The 21,111-nt window shown below is 45.1% G+C and overlaps 1 protein-coding gene and 1 long non-coding RNA gene across 2 annotated transcripts; one reads left to right on the top strand and one right to left on the bottom strand.

Annotated features, from left to right (window-relative positions):
* Nucleotides 1–380: 380 nt before the first annotated feature.
* On the top strand, nucleotides 381–16,384 carry MPZ (myelin protein zero). Its single transcript, XM_081841402.1, has 6 exons — nucleotides 381–585; nucleotides 10,652–10,818; nucleotides 10,966–11,179; nucleotides 12,110–12,245; nucleotides 13,641–13,698; nucleotides 14,734–16,384. Exons 1-6 carry the CDS (start codon nucleotides 516–518, stop codon nucleotides 14,806–14,808), a joined length of 720 nt encoding a protein of 239 aa, XP_081697528.1. The 5' UTR covers nucleotides 381–515; the 3' UTR covers nucleotides 14,809–16,384.
* On the bottom strand, nucleotides 15,623–17,805 carry LOC309330118. Its single transcript, XR_014151282.1, has 2 exons — nucleotides 16,646–17,805; nucleotides 15,623–16,459 (listed from the first exon to the last, which is right to left on the bottom strand). It is a non-coding gene; the product is annotated as an uncharacterized lncRNA (long non-coding RNA).
* Between the last annotated feature and the right edge of the window lie 3,306 nt (nucleotides 17,806–21,111).

Here is a 21,111-nt window from a genome sequence, read left to right as displayed (position 1 = left end):
GAATAATAACGACGACCCATTGGGAGGCTGAAGAGAGGGATGCAGGCCTTGGACCAGGCTGTTCCACCGCTCTTGCCCTGAGGCTTCATCTCCTCTGGCATTCCTTCTGGAGGCCGTGACATCGCCTACACCTCAGCCGAGAATGCGGCTTGACAATGGCCGCTCTTTTGCCCAGCTATGTCGCCGGAGCGTGTGGAGCAACATTTAACGAGCCAGCGGGCATAAATGCCCCCTTTTCACTTTTGTTCCGCTCTGGCTTGTTCTTCCCCCCCTTCTTGGCTCCAAAGCACCCCACCCCACGAAACCGAATGCCAGGCTCCCATTGGCTCGGCGTTTCTGCCGAGACGGCATCCTTCCCAGGCCGGCCAGGTTCTTAAACCAAGGGTGCCACACTCCAAGGCACCCATCGCCAAGGAACCGCCGTCTCCGCCATCGCCAACTTTTCCCCTTCATGTGGCTGTAGGGATTGTACAGTAACCCCAAAAAAGAAAGAAAGAAAGAAGAGGGGGGGAGCCATGGGGACCCCAGGCAGCTCAGGGAGGGAGAGAGCCCTTCTTCTGCTCACAGTGCTGGTTTCGACAATGGGTAAGTCAGTGTTTCGATGGGAAGGGGTCCTGGGGGTCATCTAGTCTGACCCCAGCAGATCGATGCAGGGGTGAAGTGTCTCTGGCAGGTGGCCGCCGGACCACTACTTCTGTACCTCCAGCGAAGCAGCGTTTGCTGCTTTTAAAGAAACATAGGAAGGCAGTTGCCTTATAGCGAGCTAAAACACTGTTCCATGTAGCTCAGTGCGGTCTGCACTGGCTGGCAGAGTCTCTGCAGGGCTGCAGGCATCGGGATACTCCCAGGGACTGAGCAACGGACAATAAGTCTTTTACGTATTCAGAGATATTGGGCAGTCCCCTTTGCGACTCCACTTAATACTGTTAACGGAAATCCCTATGGGAAAAGGAGGGAGAAGTTGGTGGTTATCAGGAGAACTCAAATGATGAGGTGTTCAGTGAGTGAGTGAGGGAGGAGGCTCCATTTTGCTATCGCAAGGGACCTGCCCCCCATGATTGTGATTTAATTTAGTGTGGACCGCTGGACTTGGGTTCAAATTCCACCATGGCTATTGTGCAGAATAGTTGCTCCTTACGAACATACGGGCTGCCTTGCCGGTTCATGCAGCTCAGAAATGGGGAGCCTGGGGTTCTGCAGATGCTGTTGAAGTACAACACCCATCATTCCTGACCATCAGCCATGCTTGCTGGGGCTGATGAGAGCTGCTGATAACAACATCTGGAGGGAGGGCTCTTCCTCCTCCTCCCCGGAGCAGCCAGCCAGATGTGACCATGGAAGGGCATTCAGGCAATGGCTTTCCCTTCTTCCCCCCTTACGCATGCTATTCAGAGGTAGACTGTCCCTGAACCTGGAGGTTTCACCATTAGCTGTAATTGTTCCTGCTAATTCTGATTCTGTACCTATTTAGCTATCATGCTAAGCAGATCTGTGTATTCTCTGTGATTTTCTCTAATCCTTTTCATTTATTTTTTTTCTGTTGTTGAAAATGTTTGCGGCACTTGGGGAAAAAATATTTAAGTGATTTTCAGCATATATTTCTATCTTGATGTAATCTGTAACTAAAACAGTAATGTGTGTAACAGCAAAAGTAATAGGTTTCATCCAATACTAGTCCTCAGGGTAGACTCATTGAAGTGAACTGACTGACTAACTAAAACTCATTCATTTCAGTGGGGTTGCTCTGAGCAGGACTTAGATACAGCCCAATGATAATAACTTAACCCAGCTCAGAGTAGACCCAATGAAATCAATGACCGTGACTAATGTAATTGGTTTTACTAGGTCTAATCTGAGGAGGAACTTAGCTGGATACCAACCAATAATCATAATTATGTTGCAAAGAGTTCCACAAGCGAATTATGTATTATATCTATCCTGAATCTACTGTCCATCTTTTCTTTTTTGGGGGGGGGTAAGGGAGTGGAATCCTGGTCTGGGTGCCCTATATTTATTGTTACTTGTGCCTCATAGTGGTAGTCTATAATGTGGTTTGATCTGGGCAGCAATGGTGGGGTGCTGGAGTGATCCAGAGATGATCTCGTTATCTAGGAAAGGAGTTGACAATAGTGGCTTTCTGGATCCTACCCAGCCCTGTGATTTTGGATGCTGCAACTTTGGCATCCCTGGAAGTCCAGGATGGTGACTCAGTATTAGCATGAGATAATGATAATGATGATAATAATAATAATAATAATAATAATAATAATAATAATAATATATTTTATTTCTATCCTGCCCTCCCTGGCCAAAGTCGGGCTCAGGGCAGCTAATATCAGATGTATAACATTAGTATAAAATCAAACAATAATTAAATTACCTCCTAAAAACAGGTCAAAATCAAATTAAAGTCTAATTAGATGGTATTCCGCAGAGTTAGGGTTATATGTTTTGTAACTATTTATACTTAGAAGCCTAAAATCCCAAGGTGCTTTCAAATTACCTGTCCATTGAACAGGCACCCTGATTTGTTTTCAGGGTGGATAGATGAGGTTGGCCTGCATGACCCTCGTGGGCCCTTCCAACTTTACAATTCTACAATTCTGTGATTTGGCACAGGGACAAAAATTGCCCAAATACCAATCGTTTCCCTTCTTTTTTAAAAACAGCCACAAAGACCTATTGCAGTCGTAACTCAAATTGCTTCCATCTCAGCTGAGAGGTGTGTTAGAAGAACAAAGCGATGCATTTTATATTGCTCTGGGACCTCTTTCCATTCTCTTTTGGAAAATCGATAGTGTGTGCGTGAGGGAGGGAGTGCAACCAAAGCAAGCCATTAGGAAATACGTGTCCTTTAACTGTCCCCGACCTCCTGACAAGGAGGATGCCCAGACTTCCAGGTCTGACCTGAAGTCTTCAGGGTTGCCTGGCTCCTCCATGTGGCACGTGCAGAGACTGAATCTCCAGGTGTGTGAGAGTGGCGTGCCTTTAATAATAAAGCATGTTTGCGCTGTGCATGCAGCTTGCAGGCTTCAGCCCAGAAGGAGCTGGTTGCAAATTATAGCAGAGCCTCTGCTGTGGGGGGGGGGTGTCTGTCCTCCTTTGCTCCCCTTTCCCAATTAACCTCCGTCTCCAGGGCCTGCCCCTGTGGCATCACCAGAAGCCATCCCTAGGACTCAGGACTGAACCTTGAAACCACCAGGTGCTCCTAACCTGGAAACCTTACTGACAAGTTCAATTTATACGTGATCGTGGCCTCCCATGCTTTCTCGTTTTTTTCCAGTCTCCAGTTGGATGGATCTCTAAGAATGCCCCTCTTTTTTTTGCTGCCTGAGCAAGTCTTTGCAGGGTGTGCAGAAGGCACCTAGGACTTTTTATTTCATAAAATGCAATATCATGCCCTTTGGTTCATTGGGAATGTGCCTCTCCTGCCACCCCAACCCCCCAATGTGATTTAGAGTTATGAACATTTAAAAAATAAGGAAATTAGAAAAACATATGGCACAATGCAGTCTAAACACAGCAGTGGAATCAAGAAACAGAAAATGTGAGAGAGGAGTCATAATCCTGGGAATTGTAGTTTACCGCTCACAGAGTTTAAATTCCCAGCACCCGTAACAAACTAGTTTCCAGAATTCTTGCATATTTGTGTATGTGTGTGCTTTAAATGTATGGGGTACGCAGACATTAACAGAAATACAGTGGTACCTCAGGTTAAGTACTTAATTCGTTCCAGAGGTTGGTACTTAACCTGAAACTGTTCTTAACCTGAAGCACCACTTTAGCTAATGGGGCCTCCTGCTGCGGTGGCGGCGCCGGAACCCGATTTCTGTTCTCATCCTGAAGCAAAGTTCTTAACCTGAAGCACTATTTCTGGGTTAGTGGAGTCTGTAACCTGAAGTGTATGTAACCTGAAGTACCACTGTATAGGAAGCTGGCTTGTCCTGGTCCATTTTGCTCATTACTGTCTGCACTGACTGGCAACAGCTTTCGTGCAGGGAGTCTTTCCCGGTCCAACGTGGAGATGCTGAGGATTGGGACCTCCTGCATGCCAAGCGGTAGCCTTGCCACCCAGCTGTATGGCTGTTCCTTCAGAATGGGGATGTGAGAGATCAAGGGGACATAAGAAGCTTGCCTTTTCCCGAGTTGGATTCTTTCTCCATCTAGCCCAATATTGTCTACACTGACTGGCAGCTGCACTACAAGGACTCAGGCAGCTGCTTGGCCGGGAAAAGGGTTTGAGAGGGGAAACGCATCAAGCGACAGTACTTCCCGGGAAACAACAGGCTCGATATGGATTTGTGGCAAATATCACATGTCAGCAGCTTTGGAAGGCTAGGAGTGTGAGTGCGCTGGAAATAGAGTTAAGGGGCAATGTGTAGACTGTCTAGAATTACTGTAGCAGTCTCTGCCTGCCGTTGGCTCTGGCGCCACCTACTGTTGGGCTCCCTTGCTTTCTGCCCTGAAAGTCCCAAAGGTTCAGTAGCTACCATTGACCGCAACCTATCTACAATAGCTATTGCTTAGAATAGAACACTTTCCCCCCAGTCTAATTTCGAGGTGGGAAGAGGCAGGGAAGGACTCTGAAGGGACCATCTTGGAGGCTGCAGCTATAAGCAGTCACTGAGCCAGACAGGAGGGGTCTTAGGCTGGTCTCCAAAATTCCATGTCCTGAGTTCTGATTGTGTTGTTGGATGTAAAGATCAGGTTGCATAATGGCTAATTTTCCCTTGACTCCCAGCTTGGAAGAAAGGCGGGATATAAAGACTAACAACAACAACAACTGGGAAATAAGAAGTCTATCTGCTTACATATATAGTGCATAGTTCTGCAAACTTAATTACATTTTTTGTTATTTTGTTATTGTTGTTTTCCTCGGCTTTCTTTTGTTTTTTATGTCCCCCCCCCCTTTTCATTTTTTCCCCCTTTTGTTTTTCTTATTCACTTTCACTCACTGTAAAAATTTCAATAAAAATTTCAGGTCGGTAGACATATATAGTGGTACCTCGGGTTAAGAACTTAATTTGTTCTGGAGGTCCGTTCTTAACCTGAAACTGTTCTTAACCTGAAGCACCAATTTAGCTAATGGGGCCTCCTGCTGCTGCCGCACCGCCGGAGCATGATTTCTGTTCCTGAAGCAAAGTTCTTAACCCGAGGTACTATTTCTGGGTTAGCGGAGTCTGTAACCTGAAGTGTCTGTAACTTGAGGTACCAATGTATAGGATGGTGCTGTTACCCATTCTACAGAGAGACATAAAATGCCTCCTTTTTCAGATTGCACATGGCTGTATACACCCCTGCCCATATGAAGCTCCTGACTTCCCCCAAAGAATCCTGGGAACTGAAATTTAGCTTTTGCAGAGCTACAGTTCCCAGCATCCTTAGCAAACCACAGTTTCCAGGACTCTGTTAGAAAGACGTGTGCTTCAAATTGACATACCACCCCCAGTAAGAAAGTATGTCTTGGGCCACAGGTACACTAGTTTCCATCTAGTATATGCAATATAACAGTTTAGGAGTACTGTACACTCCATATCCCTTGTACAGAGTGGGAAATCTGCAAATGTCTCCACTAGCAACTTTAAAAATATAGTAGTTAAGGTGCACTAGACAATTTTGTAAAGTTCATCTTTCCTTACCAAGGAGAAATACCGGTAAGAATGTTAATATCTGAGGGAGGGAGTGTATTTATTTAGTATATTTCTGTTCTGCACCTTCTGCATATGTTTCCCAAGGCAACAAGAACATGAGAACGTAGTGCGTATGTGTGTCATTGTATGAACTGTGCATTTAAAGGACATTTAAAGGACACTTCTCCCGACAAAGAACCCTGGGAATCGCAGTTTGTTAAGGATGCTGGGAATTGTAGTTCTGTGAGGGCTAAACTACAGTACCCAAGATGCTTTGGGTGAGGGGCACTTTTATTCATAGCAGTATCAGAAAAGTTAAAGCACTGTAAAGGCAGAGAGAAAAGAGGTTGACCCATAAGACTTGGTGGCTCTCTGCTGGTGAGTCATTACCCAGTTAATGAATGAATCTTCCAAATCAAATATCCCAAAACGTTATGAAGATAAGCAGAGCCTGGTGGATCAGACCAGTGGCCCAACTTGTCCAGCATCCTGTTTTCACAGTGGCCAACCACATGCCTGTGGAAAACCGCAAGCAGGACCCGAGCGCAAGAGTAACTCTCTCCTCCTGTAGTTTCAGGAGCAATTCAGAAGCATTGCTGCCTCCAACTGTGGAAGCAGCAACTGTGCAAGAAGATAAAAGGTAAAGGTAAAGGACCCCTGGACGTTTAAGTCCCGTCAAAGGCGACTATGGGGTTGTGGTGCTCGTCTCGCTTTCAGGCCAAGGGAGCCGGCGTTTGTCCATAGACAGCTTTCCGGGTCATGTGGCCAGCATGACTAAGCCGCTTCTAGCGCAACGAGACACTGTGACAGAAGCCAGAGCGCCCGGAAATGCCGTTTACCTTCCCGCCACAGCGGTACCTATTTATCTACTTGCACTGGCGTGCTTTCGAACTGCTAGGTTGGCAGGAGCTGGGACAGAGCAACAAGAAACGCATAATGCAACTGTGGAACTGTGCATAGTGCATTTCTGTGGAAATACTGGGAACCTGGTCCTCAGTTTACCTACTAATACCATGCAAGTTTCAATTTCTACTCTAGCCCTTTTGCGTGTTTTGCTTCTTTCTTCTTTAGTGGATATGCTTCATACAACTTTTGTATTTATTTATTTATTTACTTACTTACTTACTTACTATATGGAAACACTAGATATGGCTAGCTTCTGCTTTTGCAATCCCATTCTGTTAAAAAGCCGTAAAAATTAAATTGGAAAATAAAGCTTATTTGGGAGTGATATGGGTATGCTTTCAATGTATGGTGTGTATACAGCCCAGGACTATTTTGTACAAATACCCTTATCTTTCTAGATTCAGTATTCTAAGCATAGCAATTACGGGCATCTTAATTATACCATCTGGGATGTGCCGATCGAGACATGTTGCGCGAATAATTTCAAAATGTAGAATTAGGGGCTTTAATTTACTTTACTTGTTTTTGGTTTTTTTACAGTGAGAATTTATTGTGCATTTTAAAGCAAGGCCATTTGGAAAGGTACCACAACAATCCAAACAGGTTCCCACCAAAATTATAGTTGCTGAGTCATTAAGCTTTGCCAAATTTATGGGTTCCCCAACCCATGCCAGTTTAATGCAGTATTTGTAAAGAGACAGAGTTTTATAGACCGTACCCAATGAAATTTTGGAGTCAGCCGTTTCCAGCTTGGTTTTAGGAAATAAGCAACCACGTTTTCCTCGCATACAAGTAGCAGGAAAGTTTTGCTTTCAGTAAAATCCTGAGCAGCAGTAAGCTCAGTACAAAGGAAGGTACAGTCGTACCTTAGTTCTCGAATTTAATCCGTTCTGGGAGTCCATTCGACTCCCGAAAAGGTTCGAAAATCAAGGTGTGGCTTCCTGCAGCCAGTCGGAAGCTACGTTGGACATTTGGCTTCCAAAAACATTTGCAAACCAGAACACTCACTTCCAGGTTTACGATGTTCAGGAGCTGATTTGTTTGACAACTAAGGCGTTCAACCACCAAGGTACCACTGTATTTCTCTACACAGTGTAAAGTTAACCCCAAATTACAGGCCTCCAAGGAAAATGCAGCAAACAGACAAGCTGTGTACAGTGGTCTGCTAGGCTCTCTTGATAATTATTTCTATCCCGCCTGCCTGGGACTGCAAAAACAAAACAGAACACAAAACCCACTAGGAAGCCTGTCAGGCCATAATACTCAAGGCTGACGGCCTGTGTTCGGTTTGGTGTGTTGCAAGGATGGCTCCACGACCAGGTGGAGTCAGATGGCCACTTCAGGAAGTAAGTAAGAATTTCCTGAATTTCCCCAACTGCTCTGAGGGGGTGGCAGGTCTGGTGGAAAGCATTGTGCCCCCACCTCTGTCAAAACATAGGCTCTTCTGGACGACCTGTCCATCGAGCATCTGTCCTGAGTTGTTTGTGGGAGATGTTGTACCAAAAACAAGTGTTGTCCCGCCTTTAGGAGTTGGCCCAAGGGTGGGATAGTCCAATTTTTGAGGGAAGCAGGTCAGTGGTGCAAGGGCTGCCAGTCAACGATAACTGCGTGACTTGAACTCGCTGGTCTGTGATTGAAATCCCACTCCTAAAATAGCGACAGTCAGAAAGTGCCCTAAGATTGAACTCCCCTTCCAGCCAGGATCAGTACATGGAAAGAGAGAGGAGCCATCTCGCCCCTTTGCCTCAGGCAGCAAAATGCCTTGGCTCAGATCGGATGCGTTCGCACAATATGCAGGCCTGTTTTATTGGCCATGCGAGAGAGAAGAAAAAGAACGGGGGCAAAATCTCCTGGCTCAGGGAAATTGCCCGACATGTTGGAATTTGTACCCGGGGGTGGAACAACAAAAAGAAGGGATTGTGTGGTGTACAATGCCCTCTTTGATTCCAAATGTCGCCCTGGAGGCTTCTGGGTAGATCAGCAATGTTCCACAGCCCCTTTTGGTGGCGATGGTGGACCACAGCAAGGTTCTGCAGAAGGAACCTCCTACACTACAGATGGATGGGCGAGGGGGTGTGGAGACAGGAACAAAGTCTTACAGAGAGCGGTCACACAGGGCCAGTCTCATGAGTCAGAGCCTTGCATATTCTTCCTTCCAAACAAGGGAGCTGTGTACACCTCCACTATCCCACATAGGTCTGCCTCTCACACACTCCAGGCCAGAGGAAGCATATGACACCCCTGGGCATCTCTCCAGGTCACCTTGTTTCTGCAGTGATTTAAGAGGGCCGGTCCTACCATTAGGGAGAGTGAACTCACTGGTGACAGCTGATTTCAAATGTCATGAAAAGATGGCAAAATATTAGTGGGCAGTTTATTCATTATGATTGGTGTGCGGTTGTTGTTTTTTTACTGCCAGGGAGGGGGACAAGTCCCTTACTGGCTCTGATACAAAAATAATTTGATTGGTCTTGGGTAGAAAATGACTTTCCTTACAGGAAGGGAAAATATCAGTTGCTAGGAAGAGTTTTGATGAAACCAGGCTCTCTCTGTGCTCTCATCTGCACCACACATTTAAACCACATGACTGCAGTTTGTCAAGGAATCACTCACTCTGAAATATAGCTATAATGGAGAAAATTATGCATAACTTGAGATTTCAACCAGGACTAGAACCTCCAGACACTTTTTATATGCTTTGGCATTATTTTATGGCATACTATATAGCGAAACCATTGTTTTAAAGACAACCTATGTCACAAGCCTGGCAAATCTGGAGCAACACTTGATAATCACAGAGCTGCCATATTTCAAAAAGTAAAAAGTAAGATTCAGGACAAGCTGCTGCCTTCCGGAAATTCTCCCCGGACATCACTTCTGACTTTGAAATCTCAGTAATGTCCAGGAAAATCTGGTTGTATTAGACAGCTCTAATAATCTGATATCGCTGATAGTCTTTAGTTGGACTTTAACCCATATGCAGCTACACTCACTCTATGTGCGTATTTTATAGTTTGTTTGTTTGTTTGTTTGTTTGTTTTACTTTTAATCTGTTCTTATAATTGTTCTCTTTGATTTACCGTATATGGTTATACAAGTACAACAGGGTTTTGTTTTGTTTTTGCTCAGTGAATGAGTACAGGACCACAGTCAAAGATATTCAAGAATGTTTTCGGAAATATATATTACCTTACTCTTTAATTTGTTATTTAGCTGGCAGTGAAGTTCCCTGGTTGTTTAATTTAAGTTATATTTACTTAAAGTATTTTTATATTGCTCTTAAGGCCAAAACAAAGGATCTCGGTGTGTCTTAAACAGCTATGTCTCCTGCCCTTTCCACCTAAAAATCTATGACTCGAAAGGAAGATAATTGTCTATTCTCTCAGCTACCATCATCCTTGGCCATTGGCCATGCTTGCTAGGACTGTAAGGAGTTGTACTTCAGCAACACTTGGATGGCCAAATGTTCCCCATACCTAGTGTGTACAAAGCCATTAATAATAATAATAATAATTACCTGCACTTCCCCTTAAGGTCCCAGGGTGGGTTACAAAATGAAAACACAATTAAAAATAATTTAAAACAACTAAAACATTTAGCTGAAATGAAGAAGAGAGGCTCCCAAAGCAGCTGACAAATGCCAGTGGTAAAGCAGTCCCTGCCATTGTGTTTACAATCTAAAAGACATGGCACAAAAGGAAAAAGGGGTGGGAAGGGAGGACGAATGACGGGGAAAGAGCGCAATACATGTCTCTTATTTTCTCTTTTTTTTAAAAGATATTTATTAAAGTTTTTAAATATAAATGCACAAATAATAAACAATCTTACTTCTGTCACAAACATAGTTTCATCACTTCTTTGGACTCCCTCACGTCTCCCGCTCCCATTTACATCGTTAAAAGTTTTTTCCAAACAAATTATCAACTTGTTTACAAATCTCATGTCCAGTCATTCAAATATAATCTAGCAATTCTTCCAAAAAAAATTTATATTTTCTTTAGTCTCACTTATCATCAAATTTAAATCTAATTTAGTGGTGGCCGATTTTTTATAATCTAGCATCCTTCTTAACATTCAGCCAAATTAACATGTCTCTTATTTTCTCTCCTTTGTAGTGCTAACTCCAACTTTGGCCATCCACGTTTACACAGACCGAGAAGTCCATGGCACGGTGGGCTCCAAAGTTACGCTTTCCTGCTCCTTTTGGTCTAGGGAATGGATCTCTGATGACATCTCCATCACTTGGCATTTTCAGCCAGAAAATGGCAGAGACTCTGTTTCGGTAAGCATTTGAAGCCTTTATCTGAAGCATTTTTACCTCATTCATTTTGCTCTTCAGTTTAAGAGGGAGAAGCCATTCTATCACTGAGCTGCATCCGCTCCTCAAGGGCACACCCACACCTCCTGACCGTATCTCATCCCACCTTAGATATTCCACTATGCCAAAGGCCAACCTTACATAGATGACATTGGACGCTTCAAGGAGCGCATTGAGTGGATTGGTAACCCTCGCTGGAAAGATGGTTCCATCGTCATCCATAACCTGGATTACATAGACAACGGCACCTATACATGTGATGTCAAGAACCCCCCTGACATCGTGGGGAAGTCGTCTCAGGTCTTGCTCTACGTCTTTGAAAATGGTAAGCTTTCCCTTCCAGGTGAAAGGTCTGCTCATATTGGTATACAGAGCACAGCTTGTGAATCTGGTTAAGAGAGCAGACTTTACCTGCTGCGCTCACACACACAGAGAGATGCTTGTAGTGTAAGAAAACAACACAGCTGCTTATGACAGGAAGTACAAAGCTTGGATAGAAAAGTTTCTAGTTCCAAAATGACTAACCTAGAGAATGCAAGGGCAACCATGCTTGCTTTTCCTCTCTCAGATGGTAGATCCAAGGTGACTCCATCATCTTTAAGTCCGAGAGAAGTGTGAGGAGGAAGATGTTGTAAGCAGGATGCAACCTAAGAGGCACCAATTGTAGCTGGACTACAACTCCCATAATTCCTTGGTGGCTGGGGCTGATGGACTACTGCAACATAAGTTCCCCACTTCTAAGTTAGGAGTTGGCCCAGGGGTGGGATAGAGTTAGGGGGCATCCAGGAGAGATATGAATGCGTATAAAAGAGTCTGAATACTTGCTAAGGAATTAAAACACAGTATATGAAGTCAGAAAACTAGAGTTATAAGAACACCGCATGGATGCTAGGAATTGAACCTGCAAAGCAGATGCAAAAGCCCTTCTCCTCAGCCGCTTAGGCAGCAGCAGAAACTTAAGCAAAGACCTTATGCTAAAGACTCATTGCTCTGTCTGAAGAGAAAACCCTGCGGCCAGGGCTTTATAAGGCCTGGAGGACAGTGATTGGCTCTTGTGAGGTCAGCTGACTGATGACTCAGGTGACCCCCTAGAGAACCAAAGAACTCAGCCCAAGAGAGGCCAGGAGGACCAGGTTTGGCCCCGGAGTTTGGAGGCTCCTCATCCCAGGTGCAGGTGGTGCTTGTGGGCTGGAAGCTCCTGTGCAAGGTCTTTTTAATTTTTAACAGCAAAGTTCTCCCTTCTTCTGCTTTGTAGTACCTACCAGGTATGGTGTTGTGTTGGGAGCTGTCATTGGAGGCGTTCTGCTCGTGGTCTTTGTTGTGTTGGTGATCGCCTATCTCATCCGGTATTGCTGGCTGAGGAGACAAGCCACTCTGCAGCGGAGACTCAGGTAAAGCACCCAGGACGATGGACATGTCATAGAAGGGCAGAAACGCCCTGGCTGCTATATACACACACTCCTTACTTGTTAGATTTTTATTTTTTACTTATTTATTAAAATGTTTTATTAACATATAGAACACATACATTTACACAGTACATATACACATCACAACACCTTATTTTCATAACATAAAGCATACCTGCATTACTCTGTATATACTTGTTAGATTTTTAAGGGCATGGAGAATGCTTCGTTCAGAGATTTCCCTCCACTACAGTGCCAGGAGCTGTAGTCACAGGGATCTATAACATTTGCTATGCCCATTTATTTAAATACTTGCAGAGCACATTACAAAATATTGCGAGGCAGTAGGCAACCTAGAAGCACATAATGCTACAGTAAAAACAATTTTAAAAGTGAAACATCACAGGGAAATCTGGTTGGCAGAGAATCTCGGGTTCAAAAGTCCTCTCCAAATAGTACAGTTTCCAGAAGATATCTGAGAGAGAGGAGGGATGACTCCTGAACAAATTTCTATTGGCGAGGAGTTCCACAGGGCAAGGCCTGCCACACTAAAGTCTTGGGATGGGCAGGGTATAAATAATAAATTTTATTATTATTATTATTATTATTATTATTATTATTATTATTATTGGCCCTTGGTAAAGGCCAGCCAGACCTCAGGGGCATGGGGGATAGCCAAAATTGCCCTGAGAGCAAGATCTCAGCAGTTGAGATTGAGGGCAGCTGTGTGCCCTCATTCATAGAGAACGTTTGGCACAAGTCCAGTCTAAGCATGAAGTCTGATGCTGCCCATCAACCCTTGAGCAGCAGACTGAGCAAGCAGGCAAGCACACAAGTTACCTGAGCCACATTTGCACCATACATTTAAATCACTATCCCTCATGGCTTCTCTCCCCAAATCCTTTTAGGAGACCCCTTGGGCCCCTGCAGAGATACAGTTCCCAGAATGGTTTAACAATCATTCCCTTGTACCATGGAACTATGGGAATTCTATATCTGCAGGGGGAATAAGGGGTCTGCTAACAAATCCCTTAATGAACGACAGCTCCCAGAATTCTTTGGGGGAAGCTATGAATGTTAGAAGTGGTGTCATAGCGCTTTATATGTTTGGTGTGAATGTGGCCCTGGTCACTCAGGCTTGCACCTCTCCGGGGAGATGTATTTCTAATTACATAACATTAATTATTTCTAAAGCTGCATCTATGCATATAAATAAGCATGTGAAAAATTTAGGAAAACCTGAATTCTCCTTTTTTCCCTTTGGCAATGTGTAGCCCTTTCCTCGCTTGCACAGAAACATATCCAATGTGAGGGACCATTCATGCATTCCAGTAAGCACAGAGGGCATGACTTGTTTCTGTTTCCATTTCATTTCAGCGCTATGGAGAAAGGGAAGTTGAGGCTGGGCAAGGATTCTTCAAAAAGAGGCCGTCAGGTGAGTGTGTGAGGGAAGGAGGGAATGTGTCTGGGGGGAAAATGAGTGAGAGGCATAATATATTATGTTGGTTTAAGAAACCTGTGCCATGACCACACCAAACATTTAAAGGTCATGGCCTTCCCAAAATAATCCTGGGAACCTTAATTTGTTAAGGGTGCTGGGAATTGTAGTTCCAAGAGGGGTAAGCTACAGTCCCCAGGTTTTTTTGTGGGAAACCATGTGCTTTAAATATATGTTTCAATGTAACACCAATGATAAGAGCGTAAGAACCTCATGGATCAGGCCAGTGGCTCATCGAGTCCAGCATCCTGTTCTCACAGCGGCCAACCAGATGCCTGAGGGAAACTCAAAAACAGGACTCAAAAACAAGAACTACCGTATTTTTCGCTCTATAAGACACACTTTTTCCCTCCTAAAAAGTAAGGGGAAATGTGTGTGCGTCTTATGGAGCGAATGCAGGCTGTGCAGCTATCCCAGAAGCCAGAACAGCAAGAGGGATTGTTGCTTTCGCTGTGCAGCGATCCATCTTGCTATTCTGGCTTCTGGAATAGCCGCGCTAAGCCTCTTCAGGGCAGAGGGAGCGTTCCCCCTGCCCTGATGAGGCTTTGCGTTGCTTTCGCAGAAGCCAGAGCAGCAAGATGGATCGCTGCGCAGCGAAAGCAGTGATCCCTCTTGCTGTTCTGGCTTCTGGGATTCTGAATATTTTTTTCTTGTTTTCCTCCTCCAAAAACTAGGTATGTCTTATGGTCTGGTGCGTCTAATAGAGCGAAAAATAAGGTATCTCCTGCCCTGTGGCTTCCACATGCAGAAGTATTACTGCCTCTGACAGTGGATGCAAAGCATAGCCCTCTTGGCTAGTAGCCACTGATATCCTCCAGCTTGTTGGCTTCTCAAAGGCACCTGGCCTCTGAGGAAAAGGATGCAGGCCTAGGCAAGCAGGCCCACATTTTTTGGCTTCCTGCGTGGTGACAAGACTCTCTTTCCCCTCCTTGTTTCCCCTCTCCTGCTGAATTCCTCCCTCTTCTCCTGTAGCAACCCGTTCTGTACGCCATGCTGGACCACAGCCGCCTCACCAAGTCGGCAAGCGATAAGAGGTCCAAGAAATAGCGGTTAGCCGGCAGGGAAGGTACCCAGAAGAAGGCGGGCGAGAAGAAGGTCGTCATGACCATCGAGATGGAACTGAAGAGGGACCAACTCGAGGCCGGAGGCCTCAAGCCCGCCGTCAAGTCCCCAAGCAAGAACAGCCTCAAAAACGCCCTCATGAACATCATCAAAAGCGATTCGGAAAAGTGATTGGATACTGAAAAGGGGGCGATGATCCCAGCCCTCCGTCCTGAGGAGAGAGGCCTGGGATAGTCTCCCCTGCATCCAACCCTCTTGGTTTTGTATCCCGCCATGTTCTTACACACTTCATTATAGCCCATCTAGTCCAGGGCTGATGGGATATGGGCATATTCCTGCCCAGTCTCTGTCCCTATTAAGATATTGATGGAGAGCCTTTCGCGTCATATATGTATATCCAAAGCATAGGGAATTTGCACCCACCTAAGTGACTTAACATTATTAATAACTCCTAGGACGTTGTGTGCACATTAAAACCATGAGGCAAACTGAGGCAGGGTAATCCTAGGGAACAAACTATGCCCCCTCCCCATTATGAGGTGCCTCTTCTTCTCTTTTAAGTCTAGAAACAGGCTGGTTCAGCATCTTGGAACACCATCACACCCATGCTTTGCTACCCAGAGTAAACCCACTGAAATTAATGAACCTGGATAAGTTAGGTTCATTCATTTCAACAGATTTACTCTGCAGATACTTTTTTTCCCTGAGGCACAGGCGACTCTCCTGAGTGACCCAGTCTCGCCACTGTCAACTTCAAGACCTCCCTGCGAAAGCTGTAGATAGACAATAACAGACCGGGCTGGTTTTCTAATGGGAACCTGGCCTTCTGTTTAGGGTGAACCTTCACCCTGAACTACAGGGCTCCAACTCCCATCAGTCACTAGGCCCGATACGATGCCTTGAGGCCTGGATAGACAGGTGTCCTCCTACTTCTAGTTTTCCTCAAAATCCCCCAATACATTGGCAAGAAAGACATGCAACCTCCCCAGACAGGGGTACCTTCTTCTGCCCAAAAGGCTGTGACAACCCTCTTCCGCTCGGTGTTTTTCGAGCACAGGTGTATTTTTTTCCTATTCCCCACCCCCTTTTAATCCAAGGATCAAATATATATATATATATACACGTGTCTCTGAGATTCAGAAGGATGGTTTAGCTCCCTTCCCCAATTGCAGGTCACCCCACCCCACCATTGTCTGTTTACTTCAGCCCCTGTTTGGCTGCATACAGGTGAAAATGCTAATTTTCCGGAAGGCAAGATAGTATTTTGCTGGTGCTCCATCTCTGCCTAACCTTTGGGTGCAAGCTCTCTTTTGCCCCAATCCTTGCAACCACAGGGGGTTATCAACGGAGTAAGGCACAATGCATTTGCCACAGAATTTCGCTTTAGACACAGTCAGGGGCTCCTGCTTTGAGCGAAGCATCTGAGGAATTTCTGGAGAAGTGAGAAAAACAAAGCACTCCCGAATTTCCTCAGGGAGGGGGTTTCGCTCAGCTCCAGGTTGTCACCAGATTTTGCCCAAAGCTGAATTCTAGGCAAAGGGTGAAGGTTTGAGGGGGGGGGGGGAACGACAAGGGGTTTTGATAAGAAAAATGCCTCAGGCAGATTCTCACGCATCCTTATGCCAATCCCCTTCTCCTTCCCTGCCTTTATCATTTATCAAAACAAAACAAATTCCTTCCAGTAGCACCTTAAAGACCAACTAAGTCAGTTCTTGGTATGAGCTTTCGTGTGCATGCATACCAAGAACTGACTTAGTTGGTCTTTAAGGTGCTACTGGAAGGAATTTGTTTTGTTTTGACTATGGCAGACCAACACGGCTACCTATCTGTAACTTTATCATTTATATTCTGGTTCATTCTGCATCTTCACTAATCCCCTTGAGGGGAATTAAGCCATCCTGGAAACAAGCCTTCTCAACAGTGGTTAAACCTTAGTGTGATCCCCAACCCACAGGAAGGTTGTTATTAGTTATTATTAACCACTGATATATTTCTGTTAGTCTCTCTTTCCTCTTCTCTTTCCCCGGTGACCGAACGCCACATGACGTCACACGGTTAATACCTCTTCATATTGAGGCCTCAGTCTTTCACCTTCTATGTCCTCATTTCTTTTTTATGATGTGTCCTCCTCTGTTTTCAGATTAACTCTTGTTACCCATGACAACATGCTCCGTAACTTAGTAGGCCCAACGGCCACCAAGTGAACAACAACAACAACAAAAAAGATCTGGAGGCCAACTGTTCTGCTAGGCCAGGAAAACGCCATACTGTTGAGGAAGGGCCCCTACCCAAACTCATACTTGCATTTGGACATATTATTGCATCCTCTGCTATATCATATATGCACACTTTCCCCCCACAATGCTTCAGAATCTTCCTTTTCAGTTGTCAGCAAGGAATCTAACAACACTGGCGTGTGGTAGGGCCTAGCAAATAGATTCGTCTCCATAGATATGTATATAGCCAACCACAAACACATACTTTCTGCGTAGCAGTCAACTGCCTTTGTGTTTTGGTTTTCTTGTTCTTAAATGTTATGTAAGATGGTGTATTTCATTTCCTTTTTTTGGGGGGGGGTAGTGGGGCTTTCTCAACTTTGTGTACATTCTCTCAAAATCAGCAGCAACAACCAAAAATGATACATGACACAATTAAAAAAAAAGAAGGGAAGTTAATAAAAAGACTGACATTTCTATACAGAGATGGTCTCCTTTCTGTTCTAGGATCCATATCAGCAGCTGAAATGTGTTTAAAGTGGGACCTGACCACAATAACAACTCTCCCTGCCATAGCTGTCAAGTGTCCCTTATTTGGCGGGACAGTCCCTTATCCCAGTGCCATGTCCCGCTGCTGTCCCTTATTGATGAGGCTTCATTTGGCTGCTGGCTGGGCTTTCTGCCTTTGGCTCAGAGGGGCTCAGAAGTTGAACATACCTGTGCCCGGAAAATCCCTTATTTTGGCTGCTATCCCTTATTTTCGAGGCTGCTGGTCCCTTATTTTCAAATCTGTAAGTTGACAGCTATGCTCCCTGCTTGCATTTCAGGGATATTCAAAGACACATTGCTACCTCTGACAGTGGAGGGAGGATATAGCTATTGTGGCTAGTATTATGCTCCATGAATTTGTTTATTTCCCCTGTTTTAAAGCCCTCTAAACTGACGGTCCCTGCTCCTGCCAACCTAGCAGTTCAAAAGCATGTCAAAGGGCAAGTAGATAAATAGGTACTGCTGTGGCGGGAAGGTAAACGGCATTTCCGTGTGCTGCTCTGGTTCGCCAGAAGCGGCTTAGTCCTGCTGGCCACATGACCCGGAAGCTGTACGCCGGCTCCCTTAGCCAGTAAAGCGAAATGAGCGCCGCAACCCCAGAGTTGGCCACGACTGGACTTAATGGTCAGGGGTCCCTTTACCTTTAATCTGACGGCCACCACTATATTTTCTGGGAGCCAATTTCATAGTTCAACTGTGCACAATGTAAAAAAGTTGTTCCTTTTGTCTCTCCTGAATCTTTCAGCATTCAGCTCCATTGGTTCTGGCCCAGAGTTCTGGTTTTATGAGAGATGAGTCCCAGTATTAAAGGCAGCAGCTAGCAAGCAGGCTTGAGCCTTGCTCCTCGCCACCCTTAAGTGCTCATCCAATTAGCTCAAACTAGTTAGTTAACACAATTATGGGCACTGACTTGATTACATTGAAACCCCCAGGAGTGTCCGATTAGCACATCTAAATGCATTTGCTAGGTAGCTTCAATTAGGAGGCAATTAGCAGAAAACAAGCTCCAAGAGAATCAGTTCCAACTAAGGTTGCCAACTGCCTGGGCTGACCGCCTCACTTTGCCTAATGGTAGGGCTGGACCTGTGACTGGCAGTAGCTCTCTAGTGCCCCAGGCCAAGAAAGATCTATCCTATGCAATTGGGGGTAGGTGGGTTAGGGTCGGGAACTATTTTCAGACTAAGGGCCACATTCCCTTCCAGGGGTTGCATGCCAGCAGGGGCAGATCCAAAGGCAAAAGTGCTGGCTTTCATGTCTCGGAAGACAATGGAGCGTGCCTTTAGGTTGCAAAAGTCAAGATGTTATAGGAAAAAAATAGGGTTTGCTTTTACAGCCCAGCTTTCCATCAAGGGACTCAGTGTCCCCTAAGTCCATTATCAGTCAGACAAGAATGGATAGAGACAGGATTTCGTGAAAGCAAGGCAGATCTTTATTTTTCTGTTGCAAAAGAGTTCCCCACCCCTTGCAAGGAGGTGAGGACCCAGAACAAAGGTGTGCATAACTTTTAAAACTTCAGAAATTGCCCAACCCCTTAGCCAAAGACCACCCTAAAGCATCATGCATATATCACAGAAAGAGACATTTAAGAGAGTGGCTTATCTCCTGTCAAGATACTTGATAATGGTCACAGATTGCATTACTGGGCAGTCTGGGCCATTCTTTTGAAATGCTAATACCTTAGTTCTTGAATCCAGGTCATAGGACTACCCTATTCATACACAAAATATACCCTTAAAACAGGATTTGCAAATGAACCATTTCTGCAGAAGAAATATTTGGGTTCATTAAGAGTCAATATGGCTTCACTATTGCTCTCCTGTACTATTTCAGGCATGTGGTTTTTGTGTGCACTTCTGAACATTCATTTTATTTATGGCCCCTTGGAATTATTATAACATATTCCAGTCATGCTAAATCATTCAAGGTGTGGTGGAGAGCTGGTGAGGGGTGCAATTTAGCAAGAGGGGGTGTGGTCTGGGGACAGCTGAATAGGGTTAAGGCTTTAGTCTTCCAACAAAGCAATTTTTATCTCTCCACTTTAAAAGTCAGAGTGGTAAAGGGCTATATCAGATGTTGGCTGAAGCCCATCATTGGGACAGCTGTCCCTCCATCTCCCAGCAAATACTGCACTCAGTGTTGCCTGGTAAGCATAATCTTGACACAAGGGCTAGAAAATAGCAGTTAAGCTTGTGTGATTGACCCACAGCAGATTGTCAAACGTTGTATAGGAAAGGGGCAACAGGCTGAAACAAGACCCAGGAAGAACTGACAGGTGAAAGAAGAGGACTTAAGGGAGGGCTGTCAGAACATTTTGATCAGTGACACAAAAATGTAAAGATTTTCTACAGGGGACTGGAAACAGTTGGTGCTGTTCTACACTCTCCTAGCTGCAATGCAAGCTCTCCGCTTAAGAAATGGAAACCCGGGTTGAGTCACTCCTACATCATCACCAACTAGGGGCCTGTCCAATTAGCTCAGGCTAGTTAATGCAATTACGGACACCAACTTGATTACATTGCAACCCCCAAGAGCGTCCTATTAGCACATCTAAATGCGTTTGCTAGCTGGCTTCAGTCGGAAGGCAGTCACCGGAAAACAAGCTCAGCAAGAAGGGGAGATCCTCTCGCTCCTGGGAGCTGGAACGATTCCAGCCAGAGACACCAACTTTTCTTCTAACAAGCCATGAAGCTATGCATGGGAAGCTGCCTTATAGCAAGCCAGAGGATTGGTCCTCTCAGCTCGGTATTAGACTTGAATGGCAGCGCTTCTCCAGCATTGCAGACTGAAATATTTTCCCAGGCCTACATGGAGATGCTGGAGATTGAGCCTGGAACTTTCTGCATGCAGGGCAGATGCTCTTCTGTTGAGTTAGGGTCCTTCTCCTAACATAAAGTATGATTCCAGGTTTCATGGTTCCACATGAATGCCTGATACAAATAAGAATACAGTGGTACCTCGAGTTAAGTACTTAATTCGTTCTGGAGGTCCGTTCTTAACCTGAAACTGTTCTTAACCTGAGGTACCACTTTAGCTAACGGGGCCTCCTGCTGCGAGATTTCTGTTCTCATCCTGAAGTAAAGTTCTTAACCCGAGGTACTATTTCTGGGTTAGCGGAGTTAACCTGAAGCATCTGTAACCTGAAGCGTCTGTAACACGAGGTACCACTTTATAGGAAGCTGGCCCATGTAGCCTTGTGAGGAACGCTTGAAGGAGCTGGGTATGTTTAGCCTGGAAAAGAGGAGACTGAGAGGAGATATGATAGCCATTTACAAATATCTTAATGGCTGTCACATGGAAGTTGGAGCAAACTTGTTATCTCCTGCTCTTGAGAGTAGGCACTCACGCCAATGGCTTCAAGTTACAAGAGAGGAGACTTTGACTAAACGTCAGGAAGAACTTTCAGACAGCAAGAGCTGTTCAGCAGCGGAACAGACTTCCTTGGAACGTGGTGGACTCTCCTTCCTTGGAGGTTTCCAAGCAGAGGTTGGATGGCCATCTGTCATGGATGCTTTAGCTGAGATTC

This window comes from Podarcis erhardii, assembly GCF_964252035.2.
Source record: "Podarcis erhardii genome assembly, chromosome: 15".
Taxonomy (NCBI): domain Eukaryota; kingdom Metazoa; phylum Chordata; class Lepidosauria; order Squamata; family Lacertidae; genus Podarcis; species Podarcis erhardii.
The sequence above is the reverse complement of the archived record's forward strand: the minus strand, read 5'-3'. Positions and strand labels throughout refer to the sequence as shown.